A 27,299-nucleotide genomic window follows, 5' to 3' on the forward strand; every position below is an offset into this window, starting at 1 on the left:
TAATTAAATGTTAAATACTAACATTGCTACTCTACACTCTGTACAACTTGTTGTTTGATAGCTTTAACTTCACAAATAATCAGTCACTATGACTACTTTCAATGTATTCACTTTACAAGTTTATCTCTTTCAAGCTACAAGAAATCATTTTTCAACCATTATATGTCACACACAAGAAACTGAAATGAAATGGAGGGGTGTCTAAATCAGTTCTCACTATTATGTAGCCTACTTGTTTAAATGATTATGTGTATTCCCTGTGTATTCCCAAACAGCAAGTGACAGTCAAATGCAAAAATGGAATTCTATGTGTTGGTCAACAGCATGTGTTGCTAGCATGTATGCCATGCTGTTATATCCAACAAACTGGATATGGTTACATAGGTTAGGCTTGCAATAGGAGCAAAGAAGGGCTTAATCGCTGACGTTTCGAATAGATTACCATAGCATAGACTATGGAAAACTACAAATATTGATCTCCCCATTAAAACTTACTGTAGTTCATTTATGGGTCAACTACAGTAAGCTACGTGTTTATCTTCCAGCTGGCAAAGGACTGACTTTTCAAAGCAAACTGCTGCTGAGAGTTTAGCCTGAAAGAAGCGAACATAAACAAAATAGTGCGTTTTTGGCAGCATGAGCTAAACTGGCTACTGAGAGCTGTTGTGGACACGTGAACATACACCATTACATAATAAAGGCAGAATTATACTATACAAACTGCTCATTCACGTTAAGGCACCAGTAGGCTTAAGGTATTGGTCAGTGCATATGAGGGTACCTATATTCAAATTGCCATATTTTTGTTAGCTTTTGATGTTGGGTTCTGTGCCTGGAGTACAGGTTTACATGATCAAAAAAAATTCAGATTTAAAGGTGTTTTGCATCGGAATGGCCAAAAGCCCATTATACAGACATACAATATGTTGCTTATTCATCTGCATTCTTACTTTACATTTGTGCAACCTGCCCTGCATTTGTTTTTAAGTAGCTTTTGCAAAACACATCGTTTTTTCTGATGGCTGTGTTTTGTATTTACAAAGCATGTTGGGTTTGTTTGGGGAGGTGTGTGTTTTACAATTACAACACGTGTTTCCAAAATCCAAATCGTGGGACATTTGTAAAACATTGGCATTGTTATAACTCCAAAGTAAACGATCATACCATAATTTAATCTAAATGCAGAAATTCCCTCACTAGATGAAATGAATAGTCGGTTTATTGAAATATTTATACAAAAGTGTAAAATGATCATATATGAGACGAACTGTCGAAATTGACTTTGTGAATGGTGATTTGTGAAAGCTGGAATATACCATTGCGGTCAGAAAGTGTTCTGAGAATACACATGTAGGCTACTCTCTCAGTGTGACAATGATCATATCTTAGATATACTATACTACTGTAAAGATGTGACATTACAGTTCATCGCGCTAGTATTTCAGCAAATGAATCATAAATCATTACTATAGATAGTGGTTTAACCTGCAAGAGCCACTGAGCGCGAGGCATATTTTCCTCTTTTGCCGAGACCGATGGCAAAAGATCCCGCAGGGGTTAAGCTATAACGTCTCTGACGGGCCTGTTTTTACAATGTCTACGAAGGCAGAGCAATGTAAGTAGTCCTATTCACTCGGTGTTATACCCATTATATGTTTTACCCACGTTTTCGCCATAATGAATACGTGGATGATTCTGAAAATGCAGATTTCAAACAGGGTAGATGTCCTTGGTAATAAAAACTACCGCTCCTTCGACAAAGCAGGTTGTGCAACACGTCTCCGTTCAGCAGCGGATAACCTGCGGAGTAAGAAAGATGTTCACTAATCTAACGTTTGGGGAAAAAACATGTCATAGGTAGAGAAAGTGTATCGTCCATAGATTCATGACGACTGAAAATACGCTAATCTCAAGGTCGAGTTGATTGGTTTCCGTTCAATATGGTGCCATTGATGATAACATGCAGCGTCCTCTGAATGAGAATGTTTACCTCAACTAGACTAGACTAACATGTGGAAAATGCATCAGATTTATGATAAAACCATTACGAGGCGCATCGATGTGCTGTTAACGTAATTATTATTTTCAGTTAATATTTAATAAAAATCAACGGCAGAGGTTTTGCAGTCAGACCGAGAGAGCCTCTAGAACTGGTAACGATGTTGAATGTGATTCAAAACCCTTGTAATGTTTTAACATTATTTTGCCGATCAATACTTTTCTGTGGATACCCCCATTGCGGTGTTTTAGCAATTATGAGAACACAGCGTAGCCTACACACTCAAACATAGACTGCATGAACGACTCAATTAGACGTCAGATATTGAAAATGATGCTCAGAGATATGCGAAATGATGGACAATTCACTGATTTGTGTTTTTCCACCCTGTCCTCGCACTTTCATGCTGTGATCCTTAATTATATTAAGATATATCCAGAGATATTTCTGTGGGCGGAACTACAGTTATCAGCTCCTTAGGGCTGCTGCTAACCCTAATAAAGAGCCACTCCATAATGTGTAGAGGCGCAGACTGCAACAAACTCACGGGCGTCAGTTTGGTTTGAAAAGTTCTGGGGACATAGATGGTATTTTAAATGATACTACCTATTGCGTCTACCTTTGTTGATGATGAGCGTAGCCCAAACACAAATGCACCAAATTTCAAAGGCTTTTGGGATTGTGTGGGGCTAAACTGAAATGGGATTGTGTAGGGCTAAACTGAAATGTCAAACTACTCTAAAGTGGGATGTATTGCTATCAATTAGCGGCCAGCAGCATCACCTGTGAATACTTTGCAGAGTCTTTGCCCACAGATGATGCCCAAAAATCAAATCCTGCGCAATTTACAGCGGAGACTCTAATTTCACAATTTTAGCCACAGACTAGATGTGAGCCTAGCTATAAAATAACTCAACTACTGCAGCTCGCCAGTTACCAACCAAAGACTAGTTAAATTTGATAATAAACTCTTACCTTTATATGGTCCACTGAAAGTTATCCACTATCACACAGTTAAGTCCACTTATGATGAACTAGTAGATAACTAGTGTTATGAAGCATGATGTATGTTAGACATGATGAACTAGTAGATAACTAATTTGAGATTTACCCTGGTCAGAGTTGTTAGTGTCATCACACCAAATACGACAATGCAGCAACACTTTCTTTTATTTGGACTTGGCAGACCGAACAAATAACGATGGCAGCAATAGAAAGTCTTTTTAAGAGCATTTTAAAAGCACACCATGAAGACAAGGTTTCTGACATATATAGACAAGCATTTTAGATGAATGGCTAACATAATGCACTGGAACAAAGGTTGTTGTTACTGTGTGTACTAGTGGGGAAAGCACAAGAGGTTTACTCATCTTTATCCTTTATCTTTATGAATTCTACGTGCTTATAAATTAGTACCCGAGGCTTATCGACAGAAGTTCAGGCATTACAGAAAAGCTGAGCATCAGACATTTGTAGAGTTTTCTTGTGAAAAGGTGGACAGTCGGGAGAGAATTTGTCCTTCTGGAAGAGTTCAGAAACTGCTTACCTGAGGCTGTAGCAACCTATGCGATCGAGCAAAAAGCCAAGCAAAAAGCTGTATTGACAGAGGAGTACGTGTTAACTCATCAAGTCACTGCTGGAAGATGATACTGTGTCAAACCAAGTGCAGCAAACCAAGACTCTGAAAATAAGGGTAAGGAAGGGCTTTTATTGCAAGAAGCCAGGTCACATTGTGGAAGATTGTTTTCTTTAAAAAAAGAAACTGTCCAAATCAATGAGCCTTATTATATCTGCGTCTAGGTTAAATCAGCCTTCCTTAGAACCCATTAAACGGTGGTCAATAAAGCTCTGTCTGGTTCTGAGCCCTTTCTCATGTATGGGTTGGTCCCAGTACTGGGTGTTGAAACTGTTGCTGTGCACATCCTGTGGCATACGGCTGTAGCAGGGTCTTTTCTCATGCAGGATCTGTTGCCGTTGTCCCAACAGACTGTCACAGGCAGTTGCGTCCTTGTTAGGGGAATTGAAATGCGGTTCATTGAGGTGCCTTTACAATTAGTCCACCTTAAATCTGACCATGTCAGTGGCGATGGAATGTGGGAGTTCAGTCCTCTTGGCCTATCCCTGGTGGCGATCTGGCTGGTGGGAATGTGTGGAGTCTAGTAGATGTGCCGCCACAGGTAGTGTGAGCGAGTGTGAGAGGCTATTCGTCTCGGTCAGTGCAGGGCAGCAAGGGCATTTTAAAACAGTTCAGACGAGCTACAATTATGTGTCAATGGATGGAATTGTTTTTGAACAACGGAAGAAGTACAACCGTTTGTTCTGTGTGCACTCCAGAAAGAATCTGTGTGTGTGTGTGTGTGTGTTCCTTTGTTCGGTCACCGTTGCCCCGTGTGCATGTGTGTGCACGTTCGTGAACATACATGTCTCTGGGAAGCATAACTAACATTAACTCTTGTATGGTGTGGTGAAGGCAACTACCAAATAACCGTGAAAAGATGTCCAAAGAGTCACGTTCAGTGAACACATCAAATACATGTTCAAATGGCAAAGGTGAAACAGTCTTATGCTTAGCCAGGCAGTGAGTATGCTAGGACAGCTAAATGCCCAATCATCAAAGTTACCTATCCTTGAGGGAAAGGGATTTTATGATGTTTTGATGAGGCAAACAGAAGAGTGCCCATGAATGAAGAGGTCGTAGCTGTGATGTCAATGTTGCTGTGCAGTGTGGATTGGCGGACTCCATCGCTCCGTTCGTTCCATTTGCAGGTCATCTTCGCGATTTCTTGCTTTGCTTGCTCCCGTCGCAGAGTTTACTAGCAGGCGTTCTGTTATAGCTGCTCGCGCTAAACTTTCTTTCTCTAGGTTAGCGGTGTGTTCCTGGCCAACGAGAAATCTTAGGCAGTCTTTGCCATAAGACAATGATTTGGTTGCATTGAAAGTGAGAGCGAGGGGCCTGCTCTTCTGAGCTGCTGAGAGACCAATGTGCTCTCTTGGGGAGCTGAGAGGATGGAGACATTTGTTCCTGGGCAATGGCGCTGGTGGAGAGGTTATGTACCAGTTAGTGCCGGGGGACGAAAGAAGAGGTGTTCACTCTCCAGAGTGCTGGAGCAGAGAGAGAGAAAGTGCGTCGGTATGTGACTTTTGTCCACTAGTTAAGGGTGCGTAGTTAAGGCCACATCAGGTGGCTACAGTTACAGATTGAAGGAGAGGCTGACTGTTTAAGTAGGTTCTGGATTTAACCACACGCAAATTACTGATTAAAGTCACACAATGGACGTGTTCCAGCCAGGTGCACCCACACTGATACGGTAAATGTTTTTTTGAGGTGCAATATTCTTGCATGCGAGTCCATTTTGATCCAAAGAGATGATGTCTGCACGTGTTTCTTGACAATGATTTCAAGCACGTCTTCTCCTTCTGTAGCAATCAGTCTGCTCTTATAATCCAAACAGAACGATAGAGTGATTTCACCTGATTTCACCCTGTGCTGATGAAATGATTTAAATGATGTTAGCCGGTCATTTTGTGCTAGGGCCAAAATATAGTGAAAATTAATTAAAATGCATCTGATCATTTCACAACAATCTACAAACAATGTGAATCGCCACCACCAAAACTAAAGCAGCAAAGTTTGGGAAACACAAAATGTGTGTCACTGCCAAAACTTTTGCCTGTGTATATATAGAAGATGTATCATGAGCAGAGTAAAAGGTGGAAAAGCTGTATCTCACAGTGGAGGTAGTACAGAGGAGGAGGGGAACAAAAGAGATCTAGGTTTACTAGCAGGTTGCCTGTTATGTGTTATAATTATAGGTTATGATGATGAGGAACAAAAGAGATCTAGGTTTACTAGCAGGTTGCCTGTTATGTGTTTATGTATTATTCTATAATAATAGGTTATGATGATGAGGAACAGTGTTATCACAGCCATGGGCATACAGTTTCAGACTTAAGTTCAAGTTTAAGCCATGAGCATACAGTTTCAGACTTAAGTTCAAGTTTAAGCCATGGGCATACAGTTTCAGACTTAAGTTCAAGTTTAAGCCATGGGCATACAGTATACACTCATTGGAGGATCAAATTCTGGCGATTCAGTGGCTGTTCTATAGGCCAGATGAAGAGAGCAGTTGTGTAACATGTTCTGTGAGATATGGGCTGAAGATTGTTACAATATTCTTTCAGTATGCTTTTCAACATTCTACAACTGTCTTCTGGATATTGAGGAGGGTGAACCTACAAGACCAATTTAAATTATCTGAGCATAACTCTCAAGTCTCTACAAGACCAACTTAAATTCTTTGAGCATAACTCTCAAGTTTCTTGCAGCTTAAGTTGGGGTAAATGATGATGATGAACCAAGTTGGATGTTAATATTTGGTGAATTACAGTTTAGTCAAAATAAACCATAACACAAACGTTGATCTTACCTTGTGACTATAATTGTTTTAATGTGTGTAGAGAACTCTTCACAGTAACAGTATTCCAGCGAGTTCCTGTTACAGGTCAAAGGAACAACATGAAATAGGCAATAATTTGTCATGTCTGTCTGTGGCCCTTCAGGATGCTGACCATATGTATAAATGTGTACCTTGTGCTATTTTAGCCTTCTAAAATATCTTAGCTGAGCTGAATATCATCCACTGATTTATTTTATTCTTCTCTTTATTCCGTTTAGTTGCTTCTAAGATACGCTACTTACAAGAGTATCACAACCGTGTGCTACACAATATTTACCCTGTGCCGTCTGGGGCAGATATTGCAAACACACTGAAATACTTCTCCCAAACCCTGCTCAGGTAAGTACCTCCAGGCTGGAGCACAAAGGTGAAGTACAGTCAACTGCCTGCAGTCAATATTGAATACTATATCTTGGAAGTGATCGGCAGTCAATATTGAATACTATATCTTGGAAGTGATCTGCTCCACTTTCTTATGAGTCTTTTTAAAAGGAAGCTCATATTCAGCACTGGCACTACAAAACTTTTGTACATTTATCAACACTGTTGCAATGCAACTCATTATGGAACATTTAGCATTTCCATATAATATGGGTTTGGCAGTAAGTAGTTATAACATGGGCGTTTGAATGTATGAATTCATCAATTTATTCTCATTGAGAAGTGTGGGACAATGGAAAGATTGTGGGAAATATGGCCTGCTCCATCCTTTTTAGTTTGACATAGTCAGACCATTTATAGCAGTCATAATTATACTTTGTTGACCCATCATGTTGCATATTAAGTAATTTCATTCATACTCAGGATAAAATCAAATTAAAGATTAAAGGTTCAATTCCATGTGCTATATTCCATAAACAAAATACAACTTCATAAGGCAAAGTGCACACTGGTCAAACTGGTTCAATTTACAGAGGCATTCATACTCCTCATATATGACAGATACGCATCATTTAGGGCAGGGGTTTTCAACTGGTTTTGTCCCAGGGACCACCATTCTGACTAGAAAGTAATTTGCGGCCCACTGATGTGCCTGCACGCGCGTGGGTGTTTGTAACCGCTGCCACGCCCCCTCCCCCTGCACAGATATTCTGCCTATAACACGATATTTTCACGATATTCAAGAGTAATCTGGAAATGTGTTGAAATATCAAAGCGAATTTATAAAAATAAAAAAATCCAATGGTGAACTGATCAACATAGGCTCATTTCGCGGACCCCCTGCAATGCCGCCACAGACCCCCGGTTGAAAACCCTGATTTAGGGAGATAACTAGGCAAATACACTTCTGATACAATAAAGGCAGTTGTCATTTAATTGATTAGTATTTAGGTGTTACATTATTATTTAGGATCCATGCATGGACAGATTAAGTGAGGACCAGGGGCACCCCACCCCATAACATCTATACGATGTAGCCTATATTAAATCATTTTGTCTACAATAATGATCCTTTGCAGCTTTTTGGTTAGGTAGTAGCATGATGTTAGCGCAGGTAAATAGCAGTTTAGCCAAGAATGGCGAAAAAGTTGTGTTGTCAGGTATACCACTAATAAGAGACAAAAATACAACCATAGCCTGCATGGTGAGAGATTACCTCCGAATTCGGTCCAAGATTTACACAGAGTCACTGAGCCACTTCTGATTATGTAAATTCATCGCAGTGGTGAAAGCAGATTATACTTTCTGATCAGTACTGTGTTTTGGTTATTGGGGTTGGGGGGGTCAGTCAGAATTTGTACAGATTTTTCAAAATGTACTTCATAAGCCTTAGTGTTGTAATCAATATGTACTTCATAAGCCTTAGTGTTGTAATCAATATGTACTTCATAAGCCTTAGGGGCCTTTACACGGAGCCTGGATTGCCTGAATCCGGAAAGAAATGTTGCCGGATCGTCATCTCGTTTACACGAACCCGGCGGATTGGGTCACTGAATCCGCAACCTTTTGAATCCGGTCTCCAGAGTGGGTAGATTCGAACCCGCCAGCGGATCCGTGTTCGTGTAAATGCCCGATCCGCACACTTTCTTACCCGATGACGTAATTGCCCCACGTGAATGCCTCGCAACCTCAGCCTGAACCCTTATTAACCCTGCTGCGTCACTTCATAAAAGCAACAACATAAACTAAATCGATGTTGTTAAGAAGGTGGTTAGGAAAGGGATGACATTAACAAGCCACACTTTAATATATCACTGTTTATTCTATTTGCATCAGACCATGGTTCAAAACTGTTTTTTAAAAGTATCAGCAATAGCCTATATGAGCAAATCTGACGTGAAAAGATTTTTGTTATCGACGGAAGTTTCAAAACAGTAACTTAACACAAACGAGGGTTACGGCGAAGTGCGCGATTCTAACTAGTCCTGTTTGAGTGCTGTGGTAACAGTGATTCCAGGTGGTAGAGAAGTCGTTCAGCAATCAGAAAAGATTGCTAGTTGGATCTCGACTTCTTTCTGTCACTTTATACGCATGCTCCATGACGTCTTTACAGCAGATTCAACCACTCCGCTCCAGCGTTTCCGTGTAGAGGCAGATTTTTCTTGACACGGCTCCGTGTGAAAACGATCCAAAAATGTTTCCAGATTCAGGCAATCCAGGCTCCGTGTAAACGTAGCCTTAGTATTGTAATCAATCAAGTTTTTTCCCAGTAGGGGGGTTTTAAGGACATGTTCCCCAGGGGATGTTTTCAACAATTAAATGCATACATTTGGCGTACTTTGAAGTGAAGTTGGAAGGACTAAAAATGCATTTACTTTACTGACAGTTTTCTTTATTCAGAATCTGGATTTTTTTGCCACCAATCTGTAATAAATCTGGGACATAATGAAATAATGAGCCATTTTAGTTTAAGGATTTGAAGTTTGTATGGTTTTCTAAAAATTGTTGTAAACACATCACATCAATGACTGAACTAAAGAGACCTTAAGTGTGTTCATCACTATCATTAGAGAAACAGAAAAATAAGTGTTCTGTAGTATCAGTGTAATAATCTCATTGACCACAGCAAGAGCCAATGTCACGCCGTATTGTGCAATGATACAGCCTTCAGGTCATGACCTATGGAAACCTCAGGTCACACCTGGCTAAGGCCTCAAAGCCAAAGAATGCCTGGGCCCCAGGAAGCCTCAGGACACATCCCTAATAGGCCCCCTCCCCAAGGCCTCCAGAAAGGCTCAGACTCCTAGGGGTCCCTAGCCGTGGCCTGAGACTTTCCAAGGCCCCTGGAATGCTACTCCCCAGGGCTTCACAAAGTGATCGGCCCCAGCTGTAAAAGTCTCAATGAAGTCCCTCAGGGGGTCTCAGGGAGCCTTAGGTCTCAGACCTTCATGAGCCTCAGGGAGCCTTAGGTCTCAGACCTTCATGAGCCTCAGGGAGCCTGGCCTCAGTCTTTTTGAGGCTGCTGGCATTCAGAGGACCCAGGACATTGACCCCGCTGGCCCGGTCTTTAATCCAGTCTTCATATGAACTTCAGATATTTGTTAATATATTCTGCATATCTGAAAGTGTTAACACCAAAATATGGACATTTGTATTGACTATGAGGCATCGTCAGACTCTACAAAAAGAGAAACATTAACTTAGACAGTGGAATACTTTACATAGTGGTATTTATGTTTGTTAAATGTTTATACTTTAACATCTTAAAGGAGAGACACAATTGGTAAACCAGCAACTGCCTGTGATGGTAATAAAATGTTAAGGTTAAGGTTAAGACACTTTGTCCAAAGCGATTTACAAAACAGTAGATTAATATATAGAAAAAAATCAATTAAAGCAATACATTTAGCAATAAGCATAATACAGTTAACTTCATAGAACAATAATAAGTATCATATTGAAGGAAAACCATAAATTATTACTATAATAATAATAATGACAAATACTAAACTATAATTATATTTATAAAGTATGTTTCAGACAAATAAACTAATTAGGCAAATGCTGTAAACACTTTTTGAATGTACCAAGGGTGTCGCTGGAATGGACAGCATGAGGTATCACAAACGAAATGAGTCTTCACTGTGATCTCTTGCTGTGGAGAGAAGGCAAAAACAACAGATGTTCATCGGAGGAGTAAAGTGGTGGGAGTAAAGAGAGTAGAGCTGAATCATAACATTCACAGTAATTAGGCTGGTGCCGATATAGTGGCTGTCCTATAGGTGAGAGTGAGAGATTTCAATGTAATTCAAGCAGCTACAGGGAGCCAGTGAAGGGTGGCTAGCAGAGGAGTTTCATGTGTCCTCTTTGGCTGATCAAAGAATAAAACCCACGCCACATTTTATAATTTGCAATCATACGCTAGAAGTCAAAAGTTTGGACTCAATATTAGGTCCTTTTTTTGACATTTTTTTCACTTAAACCTTAAAATTGATCAGATACCGAATGTAGGCACTGTTAATGTTGTTAAGTTCTATTACTTCTGGACATGACTGATTTTGAATGTGTTATCTACATACGAATAGGAATGGTATCACATATGTAATCTATAATAATGGCAGTGAAAAACAACATGGATTTCTCGTTCCTTATTAGCCATACATCACAACAAAGTCCTCTATGTCCTGTATTCCCACTTCTCACTCCATATTATGAAACACTGAGGGCCTCATTTACTAACAGGATTGCGCCCATTTCAGGCGTAAAATAGCGGGTAAAGACATAAAACCCTATTTCCAAAGGAGGCGCACCTGAGTAAAAGCGCAGATTACCGCTGCTAGGAAGTGGGTGTGGGAAAGTCGGTGTTTGTAGCAAAGAGATGGGAGGAGATGCGTAAAGTGCGCCTAATTATGTATTAGTAACGAAACAAGAGGTGTTTTAGCATGACATATCAGCTGCTAAATTAAAACTATGTGCCTGCGAGAAATTAGAAAAATGTTTATATTTGATATATCATTTAATATAGGCATACAAACAAATAGAATTACAAACTGTCCCACCAGCTAGCTGTTCGGGAAAAGTTCGGCCACGTCTTACCCAGAATCGTCGTTCATTGTATGGTTTAAACGGTATTTCATAGTTCAAGCACACCGAGTACAGTGCACACCTTCTGCGTAGGAGTAACGCGTATCTATTCAGGAAAAGTACTTGTACTCGAAGTACACTAACTAAACTACCGGTAAGTAAATTGTAGAGACAGAGCAGCATATTCATTTCACCTTCCATGTTTATTTTGATGTTATAGCCTCTCAAGCGCAAGCTACCCCCAGTGCCATGGCAACCTACAACTACAGTTTTCAAATGTATCTGCCTAGGGCAGCGTTTTTGAAAAGCATAGTTTTCAGTGTTGGAATACGCCGTTTTAAAGTAAGGGGTGTCGTGTATTCCTACCAAACTATTTAACGGGATGCTATGGAGCAGTTAACCTGAATATTAACTATCTTAGCTATCTCTAGCTTAGAGACCCATCTTAACAGTTTGCAGTTGCCTGTGTGTGATTAACTCATGTTAATATGTGTGAATATGAACTTTCTTGTGAACATAAACTCGTTAATATGAAGCTGCACAGGCACCCTGAGGGGTAACCATAGCAACCCAGACACTCAATGTTCGCTGAAAAGTTTAATTTCCCCAAATCAGCTCACCAATAAAAGACAGTCTTGAATTCAAAGTGATCACAACTTTTAATGTGGACGGAAGGGCTAAACGGAGAAATATTTATGAGTTTCTATATTTACCTGGGTTAGTTTGCTGTAACCTCGTGAACCAAAAGCTCTAATTCTAATTTTAGCTCATCATCCACGGTGGAACACACAGGCTCTTTCTTCCCTATTTTCCCGGAGCGCTAAATAACACTAATGGGCGTTGTTAGGCGCAGATGACGGGACGAGGGTTCTTGTTTGATAAATAGGATGCAAAATACCGTGCGTTATTTGCGGTTTGGCAAAGGCGCAGATTAAGCTGCTAGTAAATGAGGCCCTGAGTGTGTACCTTGGTGTGAGGTGTAAACAATGCGAGACACTCAGCAATACAAGATATAGCATTACAACAAGATTTCTGATATAGTGAGTAAAATAGAGTAATAATTCATGGCACAGTCATAGTTAACTAGCTAAATATCCTAGCTATCCAACTCGAGTTCAGGAAACTATCTTCAGTTTGCAGTTGGCAGTTGGGAGTGTGTGTTCATATGAACTAATTAGTGAAACTTATGTATTTGGGGGCCAATTGGCCAAGCAGACTGTTTCAGCCTCATATTATAATTCTGTGAGTAAAATTGATGAGACTGAAACAGCAGCCAAGTAACTAGATATAATTTAATGCCAATTGAACATTTAAAACGTTTAAGGTTATTTAAAAAGTTTATTTTGCTAGCTGGCAACCAGTCAACCATAGCAACCAAAACTACAAACTGTTTACAAAACATAGACTGAAACAAAGTTATATTTCTCAAAACTAGCTCACTAATAAAAGACTGTCTTGGGCTCAAGGTAATCCCAACCATGGTGATCAATGGCTCCACACTCCCATTCAACAAATAATGTGAAATAAGTGAAATAATGAAACATCAATGGGGCGAGGGCTTAGTCTTACATTAGTGTAGGGTATGAATGTAGTGTATGAATATAGTGTATAAATGTAGTGTACGATGTGACTGTTTTGCATTACTGGTACTAAGACTATTGCAGGCATTATTATGAAGTTGCAAATGGTTACAATTCCAGAACAAATGTCCTGCCAAATCAACACTGCCTGACTCCTGATTTCCTCATCATGCCAACATGGCATATTGGCAGCAGAATCGTGGCTTTCAAAGTAATGGGAATGAGGTCTATGTTAGCTAGTCCTGATTTATAGAGTTACATATGGGAATGAGGTCTATGTTAGCTAGTCCTGATTTATAGAGTTACATATAGGAATGAGGTCTATGTTAGCTAGTCCTGATTTATAGAGTTACATGACTATTTGAAACACAATAGTCACTTGTGGATTTCATAAAAAATTATCACAAAGAAAGAGCTTTCTTCAGATACCTACACCACATCCTTCACAGAACATTAGAAACTGGCTGTTACCAGGATAGAGAAGTAAGAGGCCTCAGTTCACATCTGTATAGAAGGATAAAAACATCAGAACTTCACATGTCATCAGCAGGTCCACACACCACCAATCTTAACTCAGTGAAGAGCCTTTAAAATGCTGGGGCTCGTTGCACAACATATCTTAGTATGACCCTTAAAGGTAGAGTCCACAACATATCTTAATATGACCCTTAAAGGTAGAGTCCACAATGTCAATCCCATACCAATTCAATTAAATTTGATCTATACAGTGCCAGTAACAATTGATCTATTCAGTGCCAGTAACAATTTAAATGGTCTTTAGGCACTTTACAGAGCTCAGAGCCTGAACCCTCCCTAGAGCAAGCACTAAGGTGACTGGGGCAAGGAAAACTCCATTTAACAGGAAGATACCTTGAGCGGAACCTCAGCTCAAAGGGGTGACCCATCTGCTTCGGGCCAGCCAGGTAGAGTGATAGATATAAAAAAGAAGGGGGGGGAATAGAGAATCAAGGGCAAGCAGATGGATTAATACACGTATCAGAGGATATAACATATTAGCACACATGTGGCAGGCAGATGGATTAATACACGTATCAGAGGATATAACATATTAGCACACATGTGGCAGGCAGATGGATTAATACACATATCAGAGGATATAACATATTAGCACACATGTGGCAAGCAGATGGATTAATACACGTTTCAGAGGATATAACATATAAGCACACATGTGGCATATGTACATGATTTTTACGTGATTCGAAGAAACATAGAAGAAGGTATATACGTGAAATATACAGAATTAATAGTGGATAAAAATGGAGAGAGACAGCATTCAAAGTATTGGTTGTACAACCCCAAATCAGAAAAAGTTGGAATGGTATGTTAAGTTAAAATTTGTAAATTCTCTTTGACCTGTAATACATTGAAGACAATACAACAGCACATTATTTGATGTTTTACCTCATGAATGTTATTGTTTTTTCAAAATAAACACTTAATTCAATTTGGATTCTTGCAACATATTTAAAAAGAAAGTTGGGACAATAAAGCATTTACCACTTTGTAATGTTGCCATTCCTTTTCACAACACTAAAGATGTTTAGGGACTGAATACACCAAGTGATGGAGCGTTATAGGTGTAATTTGTCCCATTCTTCCTGCAAACAAGTCTTAAGGTGTGCAACGGTACGGCTCTTCGTTGTCCCATTTTGCGGTTCAGAATGCACCACACATTCTGTATTTGGGACAAGTCAGGACTGCAGGCCTGAAATATCCAAATCCCTTACTTTCTTTCTTTGAGAAACATTGTTTTTAATCATTTCAATTATTTGCTCACGCATTTGTTGGTAAACAATTGGTCTGCCAATCTTTGCTCCTAAAGGACTAGGCCTTTCCTGGATGCTGCTTTTGTACCAAATCATGATTACAATGACCTGTTGACGTCACTTGTTTCAAATCACATCATTATTTCATTATTCTACCTCATTCCTACCCCTAAATTGCCCCTGTCCCAACTTTTTTTTTGAATGTGTTGCAGGCCTGAATGGCAGGAATAGATGTATATTTACTAGTGCTGTCAAACGATAAAAATATTTAATCGCGATTTATCGCATTTATGTCATAGTTAACTCAAAATGAATCGCATTTAATCGCACATTTTTATCTATTCTAATTGTCCCTTCATTTATTTTTTTCCATCATTTTTTTTTTTTCATTTTAATGCTCTTATCAACATGGAAAAGTGGATTGGCTTGCTTTATGCAAATGTTTTATTTTATTGAAAAACAACATTGCCAAACAGGGCGGTACAAAATAAAATTAGAAAGTGCACATTTCAGGTAAACAAGGACTCAGCCTATAGTGCAGTTAAACCATGGCTTAATATTTTCTTTTTTTCCAAGTTTGCTGGGAACATAGCAGTCAGGCCTCTTATTTCAGAAACAATGAACCGTAACAGTTAGGTAACCAGACATTTTCAGACAACAGTGAAGCTCGCTTCTTTTGCACAACACAACTTTTAAAAGTAAACTTTCCATTCAGAAGCTTTTTATCATCCATTTCGCCGTATCGCGCTCACCATTCACTCAAACCGTAACTACTACTATTGGCCGGCTTCCAAGCCCAAACGGCGTGCCTATTGTTTTGCTTCCGGCCTAGCTAGATCCGGCGTGGTGCTGTAGTTTTTCTAAGGTTACTAGTGGTTGCAATAGCATTTGTAAAAAACGACACAGTTTGCGAGGCAACGCTAGAGAAGAAACGCTAATCTAAAAAAAAAAAAATACTAAAAACGTAATCTCGCGATAACATTTTTTACGTCGTTAAAATGGGTTTGCGTTAACGCCGTTAATAACGCGTTAAACTGACAGCACTAATATTTACAAATAAAATGAAGTTATGAAATATCATGAAACATGAAATATCTTGTGTTCATACTTTTTGCAATGAAAGACAAGTCAAGGTACATTTATAAATCACTGCTCTCTTTTTTATTTGCATTTTCCATACCGTCCAAACTTTTTCTGATTTGGTACATTACTGTACATAGATTGCAGTCAGACTATAGTGAATTTGTTTGACCTAGTCTTCTCCCATGAAAAACATGCAATGGTGTGAATGACAATGGTGATTGTATCAGCGCACAAAGCTTTTGGTGGTATATACATGTATATGTATCTAGCAGGAAATGTTCAGGAAAAATAAAGTTATACCTCAAAGAAAGTGCTATTTCACTGGTGACCTGCCAGAGACATCTGTGCCACAGAGAACATGAGGTAGAGGCCTGCACTCCCGTGGGACCCAGCTCAAAAGAGTGGCACAAGACTCATTTTGATCGCCGACGCTGGCGAGAAGAAACTGTGTCCGACCGGGAGACACAAAATATAGGAATAAAGTGAAATAAAAGTATTTTTTTCTTAAAGTACAGAATGTTACTCGTAGAGCAGCAAAAAATAAAGGAGGTTTTAGGCTACATGAACAAGCATGGGGTTGTTGCTTGTCACACATGGCACGTGTTTACGGTGGCCAGCAGGAGTGGGACTGAGAACTCCATCACGTACTGATGTGGCCTGAGATGAGGCAGGAGGGAGACAGTGGAGCGCCATCACGTACTGATGTGGCCTGAGATGAGGCAGGAGGGAGACAGTGGAGCTTGGACACCAAGCACCTGGAGAGGAGCATATGACAGTTGACTCTGAGACGGCGCATACACACAGAGGGTGGAGTTTCCAGACCAAATATTTGAGGATTGTGAATTGTTTGTACAATAGATCGAAATCAGATGATCAAATATGTATTCTAAGAGTTGTTTCTTAAGGTTTGCATCAATTGCACCAATTATAGTGAGCTTTATGAGGAGTTGTTGATAATGAATAATCCTTTCCAATTCCATATAACTTTTTGTTCTGTAACTAGAAGTGAATATATCATATAGTAAAGCTCACAAAATTGCATTGGCAGCTATTAGTCAGTAGTTGATAGTTAATGCGATGTGCTATTTTACAAAAAAACTATGTCATCAGTCCTGTTCTGTTGTAACAAAACTTACTGTACACTGTACACAACATACATATGGCACTGTTAACAGGTATATTGACGACTTCATCACTAAAGTACTATATATTTGGATCAATAAGGACATATTAAATATATGTCCTGTAAGATGAGGAAAACAATGAACGCATTCCACTTTCTACTGTGTTGGTCATGAAAAGAATCAACAAGTCTAATGGAAACCCATAACTAAGGTTGTCTGATGTCACAAATTAGGTGTAATTTGATGAGTGAAATGAAGCGAAGTGACTAGATGTAAATGTTTTAAATGTGCATTTGTAGTATTTGTGTGCACTGTCTTGTGTGTATGAGTGTGTGAATATATGTACATTTAGCTATTCATGTTAACTATACAGTATTTTGATTAATATATATATGATAAATGATATTTGCACTCATTTAATTTTCTCGAAATGGACAATTTGTCAAAACAGTTTAACATATGCTCTGGGTCATTCCATGTCCGATCACTCACAGAGTTCAACTTCATGTGGTATATTATATTTGGTATATTATTTCCGTCCTGAAAAATCTTTTTGCGATTTGGGGGCAGAGACACCTCTGTTTTTGAAGTTCTATATCTGAGTCTTGGTTGCGGTATGGTTCTAGTCTTACCCGGGGCGACAGTGGTACAGGAGGTAGAGAAGTCGGTTAGTAATCAAAAGGTTGCTGGTTCGATTCCCTGTCAAAGCGTCCTTGAGCAAGACACTGAACCCCTAATTGCTCCTGATGTGCAGTGTGCCATCAGTGTAGATATAAAATGTGTATACATTGTAAGTCGCTTTGGATAAAAGCGTCTGCTAAATGACTAAATGTAAATGTACCCTACCTCCTCACCTGCGCCACTTTGAACACATTCTAACCTGATGACAATTCCAACACCAAGAAATGATCATACTGATGATTCTAAAATTCTTCTAGAAATAAAGGAAGAGGACTTTGTCTGCTGTCTCTGTGGTGGTCCTCCTCTGGATTAATTCGCTTTGGGCATTTCAGAGGGATCACGCAAATTTGAGTTGTTGAGGTTTAAATTCAGATTTTTTTTGGCGGGATGATCTGTCATGGAATGACCCATTCCATGATGTAAATTGTGCAGAGCACCACTTTGATATAGCTTGTCTTTATGATGACTGAAATTATGAAATTATTATGAATAAAATGCACACTAAAGCATTTGTTGTAGCATTTACATTCTCAAAAGATATTATATCCACCTGTAACCTTCACAAAGATCATCAGCCAGGAAATACATTTGTGTTCATCAAAATGAAAAACACTAACGGCTACATAGAAGACAGGAAACGCATCCATTCCCCATTAGTTCATACTGTTACCAGTCATCCTGTTTGAAGCAACCTCCTTTATCCATTCCAGTCTTCCTTTCCTCCCCTTCCCCCAACTGTAGACTAGCAACATCTATTTTAGAATTGGAATCCACATGCCTGTTGGATATCATTACTTCTCTCCTGTAATGATACTGAGACAGTATCATAATGTATTTACACATTTTTAATTTACTGTGCAATAAACATGTGTTGTGATCAGGGAGCATTATTTTTTCTGTCAGACCCTACATACATGTTTATTACTGGCTAATGCATGTTTCAGAAGTGTCACCTCTGTATTTTCCCCAAGATTGTGTGATATTACTATGCACATATCATGACAGACATAACTTGATCTTTTCGTAGAAATCTATTGGCCCTTTGAATCATTTGACTCATAATGTTGTCTGTGAATTGACTTAGCAGAAGAACAGAAATGGCTAATGGCAAGGGCTGCATTGGAGAAGTACAGGGCTGTCACTGAAAACATGCTGTTTTTTTTATAGTTTTGCTCCTTGTCTCCAGATACGCATAAGATGCAGTGATCATCTCCTGTTTGTGTGTTTGCCTCTCTTTGAGTTGCAAGAGTCACTTTCATTCGGAAATCACTGAAAAGAAATGGAAAAAAGCAATATAATCAGCAATCTGATTTTGGCCAAGACACTGCATCCTATGTGGAGTTTATCTGGGCTTAGTTCTTTTCTACTTACACTGTCTATGTAGTGCCATTTCAATGTAATGTGCTGTTTCTTTGTGTCTTTGTTGTCTCTTTTTTTCCCCTGTTCCCCTTCTCCCCCCCTCCCTGGAGCAGCATCCTGTCCCGTACAGGCAGAAAGGAGAGCCAGGAGGCTTCCTCATTGGTCGTGCCCATGACCATGTGTCTTTTTCCTGTGCCATTCCCACTCACCCCATCTCTAAGACCACAAGTCAGTTCCATCAACCCTACAGTTACTCGCTCCCTCCTTTACAGCGTTCTGCGGGACGCCCCGGCCGAGCGTGGTGGGGGGCCCCCCCAGCAGAGCCGGGACGCTCAGCTCTCAGAGTACCCCTCTCTGGACTATCAGGGACTCTATGCCACCCTTGCCACCTTGCTTGACCTGGTGCCCCTCCTGCAGCACGGTCAGCATGGTGAGTGATGATGATGATGATGATGATCACGCTGCTAGAACACAATGCTGCAAATCCAGATCAGACCTGATCCATCATCAGGTTTTTCCAAATCACAAATAATTGATCTTTTTCTTTGGTTGGGTGATATGAATGGTTCCAAGACCAAAGATGTGTTGACAGCTAAGTAGCTGGCAAATACATATTTTGCAAAATAAACTTTTATTGACTCATCAATACATTTATTATATATAAATCATACATTTAATTGATCTTTTTAAGAGACATCTGCATGAAAAATGTTCATGATAAATGCAAGGGTTACAGCTAAACAGCCAATTAACACATTGGCCAGATATTTTACATAAATCATTAATTTGTAGAAAAATCATGAATCTAAATGTTTTCTACCCAAAAATGTCTGTTGTTGCCACTGCTGTTGTGTTCTTTTCTCTTTTCTTTCTTTCCTTATTCACCCTCTTCTTTTGCCTTCTTGTCTTCTCTCCCCTGTAGATCTAGGACAGGCCATATTTTACACCACAACTTGCCTCCTACCTTTTCTCAGTGATGATATTCTCAGCACTTTACCCTATACTATGATCTCCACCTTAGCCACGTTCCCTCCCTTCCTGCACAAAGACATCATTGAGTATTTGAGTACCTCCTTCCTCCCTATGGCAATATGTAAGTGTGCCATTCTAATTGGTCCAGACATTATGATGTTAGACTCTTCACTTCTGCAGTTGAGCCCTGTTACCCCTGATCAGCAGAAACAAGTATCTGGATCAGTATCTGACTATCTACTACATTAAACAAGTATCTGGATCAGTATCTGACTATCTACAGCTACTACATTAAACAAGTATCTGGATCAGTATCTGACTATCTACAGCTACTACATTAAACAAGTATCTGGATCAGTATCTGACTATCTACATCTACTGCATCGTCCTGTATGATGCAGCTTTGGCTGTGCATTTGTTCAATACCAAAGAGAAAAAGGGCCAACAGTCACATTCTTTACATTTTGGGAAAAAAATGTCAAGAATCAATACTGTTGCATGACAATAGTGACAGGCAACATGCTCAAGCAGCTGACTAGCAAGATAACCAAGAGAGGTGACTAGATACTCATGGATGGATGGTTATCAATGAAACTAATTCTAGTAAAACATACATTTGAAAAAAAAAACATACTGATAAACTGAAAAAAACATACATACAGAATGGTTTGTAAAATATGAGTTATTGCAGAAAACCTGGCAAGAAAAACTTGGAACTGTTGGCAGATGCTGCATTTATTCAGTTGTTTTTCAAGGTTTTGATTTCAAATAGTTGGGCGATCTTTCGAATACAGTAACTGAGGAAAGTATTTATCGTGATATTTCGTCATTTCCACAATTCCAATATCATCCCAGCAGTACTTGTACTATGCAAGAAAGACTAATCCAGTTACATTACCAGAAGGTTAGCTCTCCAAGAACAGGTTTTGTGAATGTGTTTGGTCCTTGTGAGTTGTCTATACAGAACACACAGTTTGACAATCTATGCCTGACAACTGCCATTCTATTTTGTAGTAGGTTCCACCCGAAGAGAAGGGGGTGTGCCAGCCTATGTGAATCTCTCTGCCTCCTCTATGCTAATGATAGCTATGCAATACACCTCTAACCCAGGTAGGGGGCGCCATCATTGATCATTCTGTAAAACACATGCATTAGTAGATAGACCTGCTCAAAAAGTGGATTTCATCATTGATCATTCTGTAAAACACATGCATTAGTAGATAGACCTGATCTCAAGTGTATTTCTCTAGATTTGCTGACTCTGAATAGGAGCATGTGTTTTACTTCCCAGTGGACATTGCAGCAACAGCATGTCTTTCCTGTCTGTTGAGCAGAAACAGCATTCATCAGCATTTAAAGTAGATCTAGTTCAGCACGGCCAAACCAACTACCGTGTCATGACCATTAAGAAATCTTAAAACTTCCAGAGGGATCTCGGGGAGTTCATTTCACTCACTGAAGCCATACATGATGACTGTTTAATCTCACTCACTGAAGCCATACATGATGACTGTTTAATCTCACTCACTGAAGCCATACATGATGACTGTTTTTTGCATGTTGTTTCCAGTGTACCATTGTCAGCTGCTGGAATGTCTTATGAAGCACAAGCAGGAAATGTGGAAGGTAGGAACACACAAATATTGACATGCCTGTGGATACTTCCTCACATACACAGACGGCTATAGATCAAATTATTAAATTAACCTCTGCAGACAAATTATTCTGCTTTCAGAAAATATGGTTTTAGCTCAAATTTTCTGTGCAATCCTCATGTAAACTACAGCCTTGAAAAATGTGGTGTTTCATGTTTCTCATGATAGATCTTCATTTGGTGTACCACAGTGGCATGTAGTGGATTTTGTCCAGTGCAGCACTGATACAAACATCAACCCTCCCCACCCCCATGCCACTACCATCATCACATCCACACATGTGCCTTAGTCTCCTTAGTCTCCTTAGTGCTTGCTCTAGGGCAGACCTGGGCAAAGTGCGGCCCAAGGGCAATTTGCGGCCCGTTGGCTGTCTCTGTGCGGCCCGCGGAGGTCAATTGTAAATTAGGAATCAAACGTAAATACCTGTACTTATTATACGGCTCTTCAGAATGTTCCAAAAAGTTCAGTTGATTTGAATGGGCCATCCCAACGTTCGCATGTCTGTAATTTCTTTATATTCACTGCTGCAAAAAATGTATGACTGCTGTCATTGGCAACGGGTTTTTTGCTTTCTTTCATATCATTCCGCAAGTAGTCCGGTCATTTAACGTAACGGAAAGTCATTGAAACTTGAAGACAGAAGGTGGGTTACTGCGCATTTGAGTGAAGAACTATTTTTCTTAACGGAAATCACAAAATGGCAACAAAATCATTAAAAAGAGGTATTTTGGAGGAATGTCTTGTATGGTTTTGGCAAGTAACCGTGTAATAAGCGGGATATTTGTATTTATTTCTGCAGGCCTACGTTCATGTGTGTGGGCGTGCCTGTGAGCGTTTGCGCTGATATACATTGATATTACTATTGCTCTCGTGTGTGTGTGTGTGTGTGTGTGCGCCAGCCATGTGTATTGATCGTCTGATCATTAGCCTATGCTAAATAGAATAAACTAAGGAACAATGTCCCATTGCATCTCAGCAGACATCCCCTCCCTCCCTGTCCAAGATGTAGAATACACAACAGGTGGAATACGAAAATACACAATGAGGAATACACAACACGTATCTGCAATTTATCTTACACACCTCCAACACACCCCCAAATTTGACCAAACTGTATCCTCCCATTACTGACTGGTATTTAAACTTGAACACTGTAATGTAAGTTATACTCTTCTCTCCTCGTTTCTATATCGTATGCTGGATTTTACTGAATTTGTTAGACCTCAAAAATGGCACCTCAACTGAAAAAAAAGGAAGATCGAATCAGAATATATAGTTTTTAACTAAACATGGACTTCTAAGTATTTGTTTACTGAAGTCAAAGGTAAAGCTGTGTGCTTAGTTTGTGGAGTACAGGTCGCTGTGTTTAAGGATTACAATTTGAATCGCCATTACGACACTAAACACGCAGAGAAATACAAGAATTTGACTGATGCAGAGTGGGCCCGGACATCTGAAGCGTTGCTAGCTAAGCTGAATAAACAACAAGGACTTTTTACCAAGCTTCATGCAACCAGGGATGGAGCAGTCAAAACCAGCTTTTTGATATCCCACAAAATCGCTAAAAACAGTAAGCCATTCTCTGAAGGGGAGTTTATCAAAGAGTGTTTGATGGACTCTACTATGCCCTGAGAAAAGAGAGGCATTTGAGAATGTGTCCCTCTCCAGGCGAACCGTAACGAGAAGGGTCGAAGACATCGCGGGAAATCTGGAGATCCAGCTGCAAAACAAAACGGGCAGTTTTGACTTTTTCTCCTTAGCTTTGGACGAGCGCTGTGATGTCCGCGATACAGCCCAGTTACTCATCTTTGTACGTGGGATAACGAAAGACTTTGAGGTTACGGAGGAGCTGGCAGCAATGCGGTCAATGAAAGGGACAACGACTGGGAGTGATTTGTTCACGGAGGTTAATGCATGCTTGGACAAGATGAGACTGAAATGGGACAAACTGGCAGGTGTCACAACCGATGGCTGTCCAAATATGACAGGGAAAAATGTCGGGGTTTTGAAGCGGATGCAAGATAAAGTGACTGAAATTAACCCTGAGCAGAAATGAGTAATTTTGCACTGTATTATACATCAGGAGGTGTTGTGTAAGAATGTGTTAAAAATTAACCATGTTACGGATGTTGTGTCTAAAACTGTAAACTTCATCAGGGCAAGAGCATTAAATCACAGGCAGTTTGGTGCACTTTTGGAGGAGCATGAGACTGAACATGGTGACATAAGCTACCACACAGCTGTCAGATGGCTCAGCCTGGGCGAAGTGCTCAAAAGAGTATGGGACTTGAGAGCTGAAATTCAAGAGTTTTGTGAGAAGAAAGGCAAGGACATCCCAGAGCTCTCCGATGCAGACTGGATGACCGATCTTGCTTTTGCTGTTGATGTGACGGCATTAATGAATGCCCTCAATACAAAACTGCAAGGCAAGGGCCTCTTTGCACATGAGATGTACAGTCTGGTGAAGGCTTTCATCAGAAAGTTGCAGTTCCTTTCCAGCCAATTGGAGGGCAACATTCTCACTCACATGCCAACATTAAGAGAAGCCACACCATCAGCTGATCACCTCCGCAGGTACTCATCCATGTTAGGGGCACTGCATGGTGAGTTTGTAAGGCGCTTTGAAGACTTTCAAACAGTTGACAGTGAAATGCACATGATTTCTTCTCCCTTCACTTGCAGTGTGGATAATGCACCCAGTGATGTTCAGCTTGAACTCATTGACTGGCAGTCTGATACACTACTGTCAGAGCGCTTTAAGTCAGTATCACTGCTGGATTTTTATTCTTTTCTTCAAGAGGAGACCTTTCCACACATGAAGAGGCATGCTCAAAGGATGTTGGTTCTCTTTGGATCTACCTACATCTGTGAACAAACATTCTCACTGATGAAATTCAACAAATCAAGGTACAGATCCTCTCTCACTGACGATCACCTGTCAGCTGTCCTTCGCATATCCACCTCAGACATTCAACCTGACTTCAGTGCACTTGTTCAAGCCCAACAGAGACTGGATTTCTCTTACTGAACAAGAAACATTTAACTTTTTTTGTATAAAGTTTGTAATACTGCAAAATCATGCTAATTTTTTTAATTGTTTTTTTGTGAATGTTAAATAAATATTGATAAAATAATGTTGGTGTTTTTACTATGCCTGCACCACATTTTCATACCAGTAGCAGTTAATCAAAACCATACTATTTAATGCTTTTTACAGAGAGCTAGCATTTATATTGAGCAGAATTGAGTGCAGCCTATTGGTCCGGCCCTCCACAACAGTCCCACTATCTCATGTGGCCCCTTGGGAAAATTAATTGCCCACCCCTGCTCTAGGGGGTTCATGGTTTCAATTGAATTGAGTTGAACACATACACATTGCACTTAAAAGAACTACTTGAAAATAAACCATACCAGAACAATTCCATTTAATTGTATTTATATAGTGCCAAAACAATACTTGTCTCAAGGCTTTACAGAGCCCAGGGCCAGAACTGCCTTAGAGCAAGCACAATGGCAACAGCGGCAAGGAAAAATTCCCTGTTAATCAGGAAGAAACCTTAAGCAGAACCGCGGCGCACAAGGGGTAGGGTTACTATTACAAGGGTAAGTAGAGTAATGGAAGAGAAAAATGTCGGTGGGGGCAATTATTTACATTGCAGGAAAATGTTAGCATAGAGTATGGGGTAGAGTAGGTGTATGGCAGTGTGATGGGGTGGGTTCGTGTAGGACAAGGGTTTCTACAAGTAGATCGGGTGGAGAGTCTACAGCAGCATCCCAGAGTGAAGAAAGTTTAGACTAGGAGGGGAAGAAAGAGACAAAGTGAGTGGGTAGAGTTCAGCTGCCAATATGAGGAAATGTACTTAGTGGATATGGTGATGAGGAGCAATGTTTCCACATCCATCAGCATTTGAGAGCATAAGTCACACTATAAGAGAGAGAACATAGAGTAGACATCAATTTGATAAACAAAGGAGATACATTTAGGTAAGCAATTAGGTAATATGACCACTTCATCAGTATCAGTATTAGCATTAGCAACATGATATAGAAGGATAGGGGGAGAGAGAGGCTGCCTGCCAAGGTGTATGGCAATTTTATTTATGTTTAGTTTGGATGAGTTATGTTTAGTTATGGTTTGCTGACACGGTGCATGCAGATTTGAGTTAGGATAGAAAGGGATACACAGCAGTGCCCAACTGGCTGGCGACAGCCGCAACACGTGCCACATGCTGTACCTAGGATCTGTAAAGGCATTCCCTCACGAAGTGATCTTTGTGGGGACAACTAATTCCTTGAGGTAATTTGGAGCTAAGCCGTCCAGGGCTTTGTATGTTAGAAGGAGTACTTTGAAATCAATTCTGCTTTTGACAGGGAACCAGTGCAGAGAGGCAAGTACAGGTGAGATATGTTCATATTTTTTAGTTCTAGTGAGTGTGCAACCATCAGCGTTCTGTATAAACTGGAGGCTCTTTATTGAGTTGTTGCTACATCAGGACAGGAGAGCATTGCAGTAATCGAGGTGTGACATAATACAAGTGTGGATTCGTTTGTCTGCATCTTGAAGGGATATGACTTTTCTGATTTTGGCAATATTGCGTAGATGAAAAAAAAATATTCAGATGGTAAAAAGCTGATTTAGTTATTGCTTCCACGTGGTTGTTAAAACTGAGATTGTGGTCAGTTAAAAGACCAAGGTTTTTCCATAATGTCCTTCGTTTTTATAGGGCCTATATATATATATTAATAGTAGTTGAAAAATCACAAATATCATCAGAATATAAATAATTACTGTATGACTTAGATGAAGTTAGCAAGCTAACCCGCTAGCTGCAGCCCTTCCTCTCTCTTGTGATACCACTTTGTACGTCAAGAGGGAGTAGTCAGTCACTGTAGTGAAAACAGCAAACAAGCTTGGCTATCCTTTAGTTTGATGCAAGCTTTCATACTGTCACTCAAGCTTACATAATGAATTTATACTCCACACTCCAAGCAAATTGGAGGCATTGATATGTTCACATTGAAGCATAGAAAGGACAGCCTGGAAGGCCTGTATGTGTCTGAACTTTATGGGACTGTAGAACATTTAGATTTAGATTTAGTCATTTAGCAGACACTTTTGTCCAAAGCCACATACAAGGGAGAGAACAGTCAAGCTACGAGCAATAGAGACCTATTTCACCCAAGAAATAGAAAAAAAGTGCCGGAATGTAACTTCTGTAAGTGCAGGGTTAAGTACTAGTAGAAGTGCAAGTTAGGAAAGCATTAGAGTGGTAAATATAGCTGAAAATACAATGAATCTGACTCTGAGAGTTGTTGGTCATGGCATTGCACAGGTAACGGTAACAAGAGGTAACGTAACAAGAAAGTAAGGTTAAACCCAAATGAACAAGTACAACTGCAAATAATAACAATTGAATAAACAGGTTGGATACCAACTAGACAGAATATATCTATATATGATGAACGGTAACCCAAACCTGAGATGTGAATGGTGGTGGTGCAGATCTCCAGCTCTTGCCATATATACAGTTTGACACCTCTTAGGCTTTTAATGTAAATGGACTGGGCTTCTAATGCAAACAGGTCTGTCAACCTTTTGTTGTTCTGTATTACTATCAGGTTTCTCTAACCTGC

At 39.9% G+C, this 27,299-nt stretch overlaps 1 protein-coding gene across 4 annotated transcripts in view; it reads left to right on the plus strand.

Annotated features, from left to right (window-relative positions):
• Positions 1–1,231: 1,231 nt before the first annotated feature.
• LOC105895330 (unc-79 homolog, NALCN channel complex subunit) overlaps positions 1,232–27,299 on the plus strand; it is a 100,402-nt gene continuing 74,334 nt past the window's right edge. For 2 of the 4 annotated variants that reach the window (XM_031571574.2, XM_031571576.2), the window contains exons 1-6: positions 1,233–1,615; positions 6,675–6,795; positions 19,152–19,468; positions 19,961–20,131; positions 21,025–21,120; positions 21,581–21,636. In XM_031571574.2, coding sequence (XP_031427434.1) covers positions 1,594–1,615; positions 6,675–6,795; positions 19,152–19,468; positions 19,961–20,131; positions 21,025–21,120; positions 21,581–21,636 — 783 coding nt within the window. In that variant the 5' untranslated portion in view covers positions 1,233–1,593. Of the gene's footprint in view, positions 1,616–6,674; positions 6,796–19,151; positions 19,469–19,960; positions 20,132–21,024; positions 21,121–21,580; positions 21,637–27,299 lie in introns of all 4 variants that reach the window. The other 2 variants (XM_031571575.2, XM_031571577.2) reach the window with 2 other exon arrangements.

Source organism: Clupea harengus, chromosome 8, assembly GCF_900700415.2.
Source record: "Clupea harengus chromosome 8, Ch_v2.0.2, whole genome shotgun sequence".
Lineage (NCBI taxonomy): Eukaryota > Metazoa > Chordata > Actinopteri > Clupeiformes > Clupeidae > Clupea > Clupea harengus.